General features: G+C 43.0%; 1 protein-coding gene across 6 annotated transcripts in view; it reads right to left on the reverse strand.

Moving 5' to 3' along the window:
• Positions 1-3535: 3535 nt before the first annotated feature.
• Positions 3536-12200, reverse strand: part of RABGEF1 (RAB guanine nucleotide exchange factor 1) — a 67461-nt gene continuing 58796 nt past the window's right edge. For 4 of the 6 annotated variants that reach the window (XM_053555088.1, XM_053555087.1, XM_053555084.1 and 1 more), the window contains exon 9: positions 7151-7747. In XM_053555088.1, the coding sequence (XP_053411063.1) occupies positions 7349-7747 (399 nt within the window). In that variant the 3' untranslated portion in view covers positions 7151-7348. Of the gene's footprint in view, positions 3828-7150; positions 7748-8693; positions 10070-12200 lie in introns of those variants that run through there. The other 2 variants (XM_053555085.1, XM_053555086.1) reach the window with 2 other exon arrangements.

Genomic DNA, 12200 nt, shown 5'->3' on the forward strand with positions numbered 1-12200 from the left:
CCTTATATAGCTTATTATATCACTTAAAATAATGTCCTCCTCAAGTTTCACCCATTTTGTAGCATTTTTCTTTCTTTCTTTCTTTTTTTTTTTATAGAGACAGAGTCTCACTGTACTGTCCTCAGGTAGAGTGCCGTGGCGTCACACGGCTCACAGCAACCTCTAACTCTTGGGCTTACGCGATTCTCTTGCCTCAGCCTCCCAAGCAGCTGGGACTACAGGCGCCCGCCACAATGCCCGGCTATTTTTTTTTTGCAGTTTGGCCGGGGCTGGGTTTGAACCCGCCACCCTCGGCATATGGGGCCGGCGCCCTACTCACTGAGCTACAGGCGCCGCCCTTTCTTTTTTGTTTTTTTTTTAAAGACAGAATCTCAAACTGTTACTTATCCTGGGTAGAGTGCCATTGCATCATCATAGCTCACAGGAACCTCCAACTCTTGGGCTCAATCAATCCTCTTGCCTCAGTTTTTCTATTTTTAGTAGAGACAGGGTCTCAGTCTTGCTCAGACTGGTATTGAACCCCTTGGCCTCCCAGAGTGCTAGGATTACAGACTGAGCCACCCGCCCTGAAGCCACAAGGTGGGGGGTTTCCTCCGTTGCTGGCTGCACAGAAAACCAGGCAGTGAGCCAACTAAGATTACCAAGGAACAAGGACGTTTATCGTGGAGAACAAGTCAGCGGGGAGGTGGGAGGAATGGACTACCTCAAATCCACCTCCCTGACCAACAGGGTCAGGACGTTTTCTGGAGGAGAAATGAATAATGCATGAGGGGAGAGAGTGGTCATTATTATACATTTTGTGTAGGGTGCAGGGCACCCAAGAGTAGTGAGAAATCATGCTATTAAATACATAGCATGACCAGAAAAATAGCAGATAAGTCTCTCCCTAGGCAGGGATTTTAGTAGTACAATGACTTAGGGGTTAATATTGGTCATTCTTTCAGTCTTGTGGGCAAGTGGGATCCTGGGAGTAGGTTGCTCAGTAGGTCCTTGGGCACCATCTGTGATGGGGTGTCACTTACCTTGTCTTTGCTGGACATACAGGTGGTGTTACAGCTTTGTAGTTATCTCCTGGCTGCAAGGAATTTTTACCATCCCTGAGGGGAAATAACCTTAAAAGGGAATGCATTAGTGCAATTGAAAGTTACCAAGTTCTGGTCATCAAATCTTACATGCCTGTAATCCTAGTCCTCTGGGAGGCTAAGGCAGGTGGATCACCTACGCTCAGAAGGTTGAGACCAGCCTGAGCAAGAGGGAGACACTGTCACTACTAAAAATAGAAAAATTAGCCAGATGTGGTGGTGGTCTCCTGTAGTTCCAGCTGCTTGGGAGGCTAAGGCAAGAGGATCGCTTGAGCCCAGGACTTTGAGGTTGCTGTGAACTATGACGCCATAGCATTCTACCCAGGGCCGCAGAGTGAGACTTCGTCTCAAAATAAAAAAATAAATAACTTTAATATATTACTATTTTATGTTGTTTTGGCACCTCAACAAGGTTTGAGAATTACTACCGTGGAGTTTACAGGATACAACTAATTAACTCCAAAGTGTTTATGATCTAGGTGTTTGTAAATTTAAAAGCAAAGCATGGACTGGGTGCTGTGGCTCACACCTGTAATCCCAGCACTCTGGGAGGCCAAGGAGGATGGATTGCTTGAGCTCAGGAGTTTGAGACCAGCCTGAGCAAGAGTGAGCCCCTATCTTTACTAAAATAGAAAAACTAGCCAGGCATGGTGGTGCATGCCTATGGTCTCTTTCATGCCTATGGAGGGAGGCTGAGGCAGGAAGATTGGTTGAGCCCGAGTTTGAGGTTGCCGTGAGCTATTATGTCACAGCACTCTACCCAAAGCAAGTGAGACTCTGGCTCAAAAAAAAAGGTGAAAATGGAGCAGCACCGGCAGCATAAATTAGAAAGCAAGAGAAAGCTTAGCACTTCCAAAGAGAGTCGGAAGTGGGCCCTTCTCACAGTGAGAAGAGACAGATGGAGGCACGAAGGCAGTGTGGGCATATGAACATCCTCTTTCTCTCCATTTGAAATTGTAACTTTTTCATGGGTCTCTCTGCACCCCCAGGCACCACTGTTCTTTTCTGTTGGTCATTGATTATCATCCTCTTCTATTGGTCATTAGTTACCTGGATTACCTCATAGCCACATTCTTTTCCTCTTTTTTGGCTAGGCTATTGAATGTTTCTGTGGGTCCTCCAGATTTCCTTATTCAACAGGCCAGGCTTTCCTCCCACGCCCTTTTAAGTTCCTTTCTCTGTCAACCTTCTAGGTCTTAGTCCCCAGTTCCTAATAAGAATCCCTAGAACCAGTAGAAACTTCCTGATAGTTTTTTGTTATTCATAACAACCTCCATGATCACACCTGCATTTATGCTAATAAGGTGACTTAGGATGGCACTTGGTCACCAGAAAGATCAAGTGATTAGAGGGTTGGAACTTTCAGTTCCACCCCTAACTTCCTGTAGTTGATAGTTGATGGGCAGCTCACAGGCAGCCTCACACTGAGAGAGGATACCCCAAAAAAGTGAGGTCTAAGAGAAAAGAGGTCTTCTCGAGGAGGTCCCGAAGATAAATGTGCGAGGTCCTCCCTGTGGTGACTCAGCTCTTAGGAATTTATAGAAACTCAACTTCCTGGTGAGAGAGGAGCCCCAGAAAAAATAAGATCAAAGAGAATAGAGGTCTTCTCAAGGAGAACCCAAGGATACAGCTGCAAGGTCCTCCCCATAGTGACTCAGCTCTCAGGAATTTGTAAAAACTTATTTTCCTGGGACTTGGAGGCTGACGCTTGCTTTCTCTCCTGTGAAAGACCAAGATTCTGTAAAAGCTGGAGCCCACTTTTCCAGCTTGATTCAAACCAACCAATGAGAAACCAGTTCCATAGGCTGGAACTTTTTGACTGGCAATGAAAAGAAGACTGAGCCAGTTGGGGAGGGTGGCCATTTTAAATTCTTCTGAGCCTCACCCTGCAGGCTGAAATAAAGCCCTTCCTCTTATAAAAATGGTGTTTGGGTGCTCTTTCTCTCCATAGGGCCTGTCTTCCTGCAACACCACCAGCCATGCCATGATGCCACTGGCCAGGGCAGGGGTGGCCAACATCGCACCCTGCCCCTAAACACCACAGGCATGCACACCCAGACCCAATTATTACTGAGTGCCCAGGCTCTGGCTAGAGTGATCATAGGGTACAAACAGAAAGACCAAGAACCTGTCCTGGGGAGGTGCCAGGAGGCAGTACTGTGCCCGAATCAAGGCACTAAGCCCCCAGTGCATGCACTATTATCCCATCTGCCTTCACTGACAAAACACTACCTCAAAGAAAATTATGAAGAATTTCAGGATGGCTACCACAGAATATTAAAGTCCATGCACAGGGCCCTGTGCAGCCACACTTCTGTGTTTCTTACTTAATTTTATGGTTTTATTCATATAGATCCCAAAAGCTCTTATTATTATTAGCTTCTGTTGTAAATAAAATTTTTCCCTATATTTTGACAACCCAAAATAAGTGACTGAGGTAAAGGTCTGAATCAATGGAGGTTTATTAAGCCAAAGTTTGAGAACATGCTCAGGAAAAACACAAAAGCACAGCCGCATCTGTGATGGTTTTTTCTCAAGAGGAATTTGGAAACTGGGGAGAGGGCACACAGAAAGAAAAAAGAGGAGGATGTTGGGCAGTTAGACAAACAGTGACATTCTTGGGAGGCTACATTTTACATAAGATATGGTGAATGTTTGAAGAGAAAAAGGGAGTGAAGGAAGAATCAATTAGGCCGCTGTCCATAGGTAGGTGAAAGCATGATTGATCTTGTCTCTCTTCTGCACCTGGGAAGATAAACTTTTAATCAATATTACTGCAAAATTGAACAGACTTTAGTTTCAAAAGCTAGACTTAGACAAGTTACAATTTGCATGTCCTTGTTGATGGGAGGCCAGCAAGCAATTTCCTTATGATCTGTGGTGCAGTCCTTGTAGATGCGTTGAGCCCTTTTACCTTCCCTGGGGATCTGGCTAATGCATGTAGGAATAGCTGTTGCCTGGCTCCAGGCTTTTTTGTATATGGAGTTGGGGTGGGTTGCCCTGAGATTTTTATTTTCCAGTCACAATTTGGTAAGTGGTCAGTAATGGTCTATGTGAAAGTCACTTTGTATAGTTACTTTTTTGTGTGTGTATGTGGTTTTTGGCTGGGGCTGGGTTTGAATCCGCCACCTCTGGCATATGGGACCGGCGCCCTACTCCTTGAGCCACAGGCACTGCCCTGTATAGTTACTTTTTATGGCTATTTTACAATTTCACCTCTCATCAATTCAGTGAGATGAAATGCTAACATTTAATAGTTTTAATATCAATTTGCTTAGGTTTTGTACACAGTAAAATTATCTACAAATACCTATCACTTGTTTAGGTCACTTAATCCTGACCAGCCCTTGAAGCGAGTAATAGTATCTCCATTCCATAGCTGAGGTATGTGAACATGAGAGACCTAAGGCCAAAGAGCTACTAAGAAGCAGAATAAAAATTGAAAACCAGATCCAAGTCCTCCACTAGACTATCTCCATATTGATTAACTCCTTTTTTCTGTATCTTTATTTCTGTTTGAAGAGTTAGTACCTTAGATAGAGCTTCCAGAACAATGTTAATTGTGGTGATAGCAAATATTCTTGTCCTGTTCTTCATGTTAACTGGAAATTGTCTCTAATATTTCATTTTTAGGTATAAGGATAGCTATACATTAAAAGAGAAATCTTTGTAGCCTGAGAACATAGGTAACAATGTATATTCTTTGAATAAAGAACCAAAAACCAATGTACTTGGAAGAGGGATGGAGTGTAAAACTTTATTAACAAGGACTTCTGGTCCAAAGGTTTATTCCAATCACATTTACAGTACATAAAATACCATCACTTTCTTGTTAAGAATACAGAAACTCTGGCCATTGTATTGATGCTGACTTAAACAGAAGCCTCTACATTAAGGCCAGAGTCCCTGAGGAATTCAACCGGTATGAGTTAACTACAAAAAATCAATTTAACACCCTTCTTTAAAGATATGTAAGAAACTCAAGAAGTCAGCTTTTGTGGGAGGCTGATATGCATATTTTATTTAACAAACATAATGTACAACTAAAAGAATTGTGTATTCTCAGGAGAATTACGATTATATATACCTGGATTAGCACCTATAAAGTACATAGGAAATAAAAAAGGAGAGGAGACCTTTCTATTAAAATCACTTGGGCCCCAGTTATTCTGGAAGAAGATTCTCCCCGGCATTTGGTGGTAATTCTTTACCTTCCACATGAGCTTGGTGACCAGCTGACTCAGTTAACGGCTTTGTGTCTTCAGTGCTTTATATTAGAGATGTCAAGCTTAATAGATTTGATATGTAAACTTAAAAGACAAAAACATTTACATCCATCCTCGTTTTTATTCCAAAATTACAATCTCCAATTTTGTGGCACACCCTTAGGACAAGATGGGAAAAACAAGAGAACCTTTCTCAACCCCTTGTGTAAAGTGACATTGTTCATGAATGTGCCCTTGGGGAATCACAAGTGAAGTCACGGGCTGGAAGAAGACTCACCAATGGTATATTTGAGTTGTGAAAGGACCTGTTAGTATTAGAAAAGGTTTTACAAGGCCAGCAGTTATGGAGCCTCACGGAATGAGTCGTTTTACTCATTAGTTAACATTACATATGTATGTACTGTGCATTCAATGCAATGTTCTTTGTTTACATCATATTAACCACTAGGAGGATAACTCCTTATCTTACAAAAGAGATCAGTGGCTTAAATGGGGGGTGATTTTGCCCCCTGGGGACATTTGGCAATGTCTGGAGATAATTTTTCATAGCTGTGGGGGGTTCTGCTTGCATCTAGTACAGTGGTTCTCAACCTTCCTAATGCTGCGAGCCTTTAATACAGTTCCTGTGGGTCTCGACCCACAGGTTGAAAACCGCTGATCTAGTGGGTATAAAGGGCAGATGCTGCTCAACATCCTACACTGCATTCCCTATGGCTCCCAGGACAAAACAATCTCAGGCCACAAACGTCAATAGTACCAAGACTGAAAAACCCTGGCAGAGGTCTATACAACGTGTGTCTGGCCATCCATAAGGCGAAAGTGCACAATGGAGGGGATGGAGGCTGTAAGGCATGTCCCGCAGGTTATAGCTCTGAGGGATACCCCTGTCAGTTCTCACCACCACAGTCCCATTCATTCCCGTCTTCCATACCCAGGGCCAGTTCTCCACAAAGAACTCCACAAAGATTTGCTAAATTAATGCAGGAACAAGATGCTAGAGGTATGGCTTCCCAGTCTTCCACTGACTTTACCTAACAGCAACTTTAAGTGACCTAAAAATTACTCCGAACCTTGACTGTGTTACTGTCTCTGACTATACAGGACCTCAAAGTTAGAGCTAATATATGTTTAAAAATAGAGTCCACATGGGCGGCGCCTGTGGCTCAGTGAGTAGGCGCCGGCCCCATATACCAAGGGTGGCGGGTTCAAACCCAGCCCAGGCCAAACTGCAATGAAAAATAGCTGGGCGTTGTGGCGGGCGCCTGTAGTCCCAGCTGCTCGGGAGGCTGAGGCAAGAGAATCGCGTAAGCCCAAGAGCTGGAGGTTGCTGTGAGCTGTGTGATGCCACGGCACTCTACCGAGGGCAGTAAAGTGAGACTCTGTCTCTACAAAAAAAAAATAGAGTCCACATTTTAAGGGGAGTATGTCTAAACACTTTAGATTCATTTAATGGGGCAAACCAAATAAAATGGTGCTAAAGGCAAACATTCAATATACTTCATTTTAAACTAAAAAAATAAAATAAAATGCCATGCACAGCAGACACCATTCCTTTTTTTGTTTTTTTTTTTACATATTTACAATTTTACATATTTACTTCTCAATATATCGTCTATCTTTACATTTATAAAATTATTTCAAACTGTGGAACAAGTGGTACCATTGAATTCCTTTAAACATATACTTTGTAGCATTCATTTGCTATATCCTTTAAAAGGCAATTATGTACCCCAAACCAAACCATAGTGAATACCACAGAGGAAGCATATAGGAAAATCATGAAGGAAAGAAAGATTTAAACAAAATTTTCACGTAAGCCTTAAATGAATCTATTTCAATAACTCAAATAAATAGTATTTTATTATTAACTAAGTTTCCCCTGCCAGAAATAAGAAAACAAAACAATTCCCACAAACTGTACCTTTAAAAATGATCGATATCTGTAAGCAATTAAGTTATATTCTAGATCCCAATCAGTGGACTGTAGTAAGGGCTACCTATAATTTAGGTTCAAATAAATACTATCCATGTAAATTTTTATCATCCTGCATAAACTTGAGGTTGCAAAGGTGGAGGAAGTTTATCATTTTCAACATTTTCAGAGTCAATTGCTGCTAATGGTTGATTTGGGGGCTTAATTTCAAGTGGATATTTTTCAACAATGTCTTGAACTTCTTTTGCAATTCCATCTGTCCAATCTATTAGGTCTTTTTCAAGTTTCTTGGCTTCATTCATGATTCTTTCTTGCCGTTCATTCAATTGAGACAGGAGATCCAAGTTCTTATACATTTGCTTAACACCTAAGCAAGCATCAGGAGACCAACTCTCAGATTCTTGCTTCCTAGGAGAGGTCTGGCCAGACATGTAGCGATCAAAATCCTCCTGACTTAAATTCAAAGACTGGGCATCTAATTTCTCAATGAAAGCCACAGCACAGCACTACAGAAAGAAGAGAATGTTAATATAGTCATATTAGGAAACCTACAAACATTCAAGTAGATTTTTAAAAATCTTTTCATTATAGAGAATTTAAAATGGAAGCAAAAGTACACAAAATAGGCTAATGAACTTCCATGTATTTCAGCCTCAAAAATTACCAACTCATAGCCAATCATGTTTCCTTTATACTCCCAGGAGCCCACCACAAAGATACTCCCTGCAGAGGTCTTGCCAGATCCACTTTCCCCACTCAGGACATTATCAGTAAGGGGGTGTGGGCCCTCAAGGTTCTGGTGTGACATACACACCTCTGGTCCTCAAAGAGGTTTTTTTTTTTGAGATAGAGTCTCAAGCTGTTTCCCTGGGTAGAGTGCTGTAGTGTCATAGCTCACAGTAATCTCAAACTCTTGGGCTCAAGCGATTCTCTTGCCTCAGCCTCCCAAGTAGCTAGGACTACAGGTGCCTGCCATAATGCCCAGCTATTTTTTTTTTTTGGAGACAGAGCTCACTGTGTTGCCCCTGATAGAGTGCCGTGGCATCATAGCTCACAGCAACCTCCAAGTCTAGGGCTTAAGCGATTCTCTTGCCTCAGCCTCCCAAGTAGCTGGGACCAGCTATTTTTGTTGCAGTTGTCATTGTTGTTTTTAGCTGGGATGGGCCGGGTTTGAACCTGCCACCCTCAGTGTATGTGGTTGGCACCATAACCACTGTGCTATAGGTGCCAAGCCCCGGCTATGTTGTTGTTGTTGCAGTTGTCATTGTTGTTTTAGCTGGCCGAGGCCAGGTTCGAACCTGCCAGCCTTGGTGTATGTGGCGCCCTACCCACTGAGCTATAGATGCCATCCCTCAAAGACACACACACACGTTTTTCCGAGACAGGGTCTCATCTTGTCAGCCTTGGTAGAGACAGTGGAGGGAGAGAGACACAGAGGACAGAACCCCAGGGAACAACATTATTCAAGGGAGGAGTAGAGGACAGAGAGTTTATAAAGCAACAAGGAAGAAGTGGAACTGCAGAAGTCAAGGAACAAAAAGTTCAAGAAAGAAGAAAGGAATAATCAAGAATGTTAAGAGGAATGAAAGACGAAAACTTAAGAGTTCCCATGGGATTTGGTAAATGATAGATTTTTTTTTCCTGCTTTCTCCAGAACAGTCTCATTGGAGTGATAGAATAGAAGACAGACTCTGACTCAGGCCAAGAAGAGATAAACAATGAAAGCACAAACGTTGTTAAGGCTGCAGGTCCAAAGGTGCTGGGAAACCTGCAAGTTTGGGTGACCCAGATGCCTCCACTGTCAACAGCTCTGGCAAACCTCTAACACTTTCTGGTCTTTCATTTTTCTACTCTCTTCCAGGTCTCCACTTCCATATTTCTCAGATTGTCTACTGTCTCTGGTTAAAAACTGAATCCAAAAGGCTCTTCCCTGGCAATTTACTGCATGTTTGTGATATTGTGAAATATATATCTGGTCTCCATCTCTGTTTCTTAACACAGAACTCCAAAAATCCTTGCCTTTTTGTTTGCCAGTGTTGTCTTATAGCTTCAGGATGGAGCTGTTCACAAAGGCATGGTTAGAGGGCTGGGAGTTTCAGCCCTACTCCCCAACCTCTGGGGAGGGGAAAAGGCTGAAGGTCAAATCAATCACCAATAGCCAATGGTGTAATCAATCATACTTATGTAATGAAGTCTCCATAAAAACCTAAGACAGGACTCAGAGAGTTTCCAGACAGCTGAACATGTGGCGGTTCCTGGAGGGTGGTGGTGCCCAGGGGGTATGAAACTCCGCATTTTTTTCCTATCCCTCACCCTATGCATCTCTTCATGTGGATCCTTTATAATATCTTTTATAATAAACCAGCAAATGTGTTTCCCTGAATTCTGTGAGCCACTCCAGCAAATTAACTGAACCCAAAGAGGGGGTTGTAGGAACCCCAACTTGAAGCTAGTTGGTCAGAAGTTCTCTTGGACTTGTGACCGGTGTCCAAAGGAGGGTGCAGGGACAGTTTTGAGGACTGAGCCCTCATCCTGTGGGATCTGATGACATTTCCAAGAAGATACCATCAGAATCAGAGGATACCTAGATGGTGTTGGATACTTGGTATGTAGGAACTCCCACCTCCTACATCTGGTCACAGAAGTCTTTCATGATTGTTGTGGCAATAAAGAAAGGAAAATATGGTTTCAGAGTTATTCCCAAAATAATGTTTCATTTATTTTGAAACATGAGTACAGGGTGGGCACGGTGGTTCATGTCTGTAATCCAGCACTCCGGGATGCTGAGGCAGGTAGATCTCTTGAGCTCAGGAATTCAAGACCAGCCTCTGCAAGAGCAAGACCCTGTCTCTACTAAAAACAGAAAAACTAGCCAGGTGTGGTGGCAACACCTATAGTCCATACTACTAAGGAGGCTGAGGCAAAGAAGATCGCTTGAGCCCAGGATTTTGAGGTTGCTGTGAGCTATTATGATGCCACAGCATTCTAGCCTGAGCAACAGAATGAAAAAAAAATAAATAAATAAAAAAGGAAAAAAGAAATATGAGTATTTCTCATCTCATCCTATCATCCTATTCAGGCCACCTAAACTATTTTAAGGATTACAGTTTAAAAAACCATGTGCCCAAGAGGATGGAAAATACTGCAAATAGGCCAGGTGTAGTGGCTCATGCCTATAATCCCAGCACTCTGGGAGGCTGAGGCAAGTGGATTGTCTGAACTCACAGATTCGAGACCAGCCTGAGTAGAGCGAGACCTCGTCTTTAAAAATAGCTGGTGTTGGGTGGTGCCTGTGGCTCAAAGGAGTAGGGTGCTGGCCCCATATGCTGGAGGTGGTGGGTTCAAGCCCAGCCCTGGCCAAAAACCATAAACAAACAAACAAAAAAAAAACTTAAAAAAAAAAAAAAAAAAAAAGGGGGCGGCGCCTGTGGCTCAGTGAGTAGGGCGCCAGCCCCATGTGCAGAGGGTGGCAGGTTCAAACCCAGGCCTGGCCAAACTGCAACAAAAAAATAGCCAGGTGTTGTGGCGGGCGCCTATAGTCCCAGCTGCTTGGGAGGCTGAGGCAAGAGAATCGCGTAAGCCCAAGAGTTAGAGGTTGCTGTGAGCCGTGTGATGCCACGGCACTCTACCGAGGGCGGTACAGTGAGACTCTGTCTCTACAAAAAAAAAAAAAAATAGCCGGGTGTTGTGGTGGGCACCTGCAGTCCCAGCTACTTGGGAGGCTGAGGCAAGAGACTCGCTTGAGCCCAAGAGTTTGAGGTTGCTGTGAGTTATGATGCGACAGCACTCTACCAAGGGCGATAAAGTGAGACTCAGTCTTCAAAAAAACAAACAAAAAAAAATTGCAAATAATGGAGCAAGCACTGTTTTGATAAGGAGCATTCCTGGTCCCCCCACTTGCAAACTACACTCCCAAGATGCTGGCAACTACTATAACAAGCAGCTGAACATGATGGCTGTAGACACTGGCAGTGCCAGGTTTGGAGGGACTTGAGGCTTATGCAGTTTTGAAAAAGAAAAAAAAAAAAAAAAGACAAATACAAAATTAAGTATAAAAGTGAATATAGGCCAAAGAGGGAGAATGGCTTCAGGTCAGGAGTTCGAGACCTGCCTGAGCAAGAGTGAGCCCCGTCTCTACTAAACATGGAAAAACTAGCCAGTTGTGCTAAAGCCTGTAGTCCCAGCTATTCGGGAGGCTGAGGCAATAGGATTGCTCAAGTCCAAGAGTTTGAGGTTGCTGCGAGCTATAATGCCATAACACTCTACCCAGGGTGACAAAATGTAGAAATGTAGAAATAAATCACAATAAACTTCTGGAGGCTTGGAGATTCAAGTATCTGTTTTGAGACCTTTTTAGGCAATGTATGTACCAGAAATGCTCCCTGTGCATCTGGCTTTCCTTCCTGTAGCACAGAAGGTCCCCTGGGGCTCAAAATTCATTAGCTTCATAATAAATCTAGTCTATAGTAAACTCCTGGGCTTAGATGTTTGCCAGTCAGAAAAAGGAATTATTTGGTCTTCAATTACCACTGTAACAAAACAGCTGAAAATCATTTCACATCCTCTGAACTGACCCTTTCTTAAAATATCTGAGTATTTAGTTCTTAGAAGTAACTTGTAAAAATAAAACGAAAAATTTCCAGTCATTTAAAAATGAACCCAACTCCAAAGATTTGACTCATTCATAGTTGAAATGGCCCAGTTAAGTGAGTAACTCTTATACCCAGGAGCCTAGGCAGTGCTTCCTAACAGCCACAGAGATGTGTCACCTGCTTCCCATGACAGTTCCATGATCTCTGGTCAAGTACTAGAAGGAGGAGTGTTTGCATGACCTGGTCACATTTGCTCTGTGACAAAGCAGAATCTTCAGCCATGCTGATTCATTCCTCAGGAGCATTAACCTGTCACAGGCCTCAGTGACCTGTCACATCCCTGAAATAAATTCTATCTGGTTCTTCT

This window comes from Nycticebus coucang, chromosome 12, assembly GCF_027406575.1.
Source record: "Nycticebus coucang isolate mNycCou1 chromosome 12, mNycCou1.pri, whole genome shotgun sequence".
NCBI classification, from domain to species: Eukaryota; Metazoa; Chordata; class Mammalia; order Primates; family Lorisidae; genus Nycticebus; species Nycticebus coucang.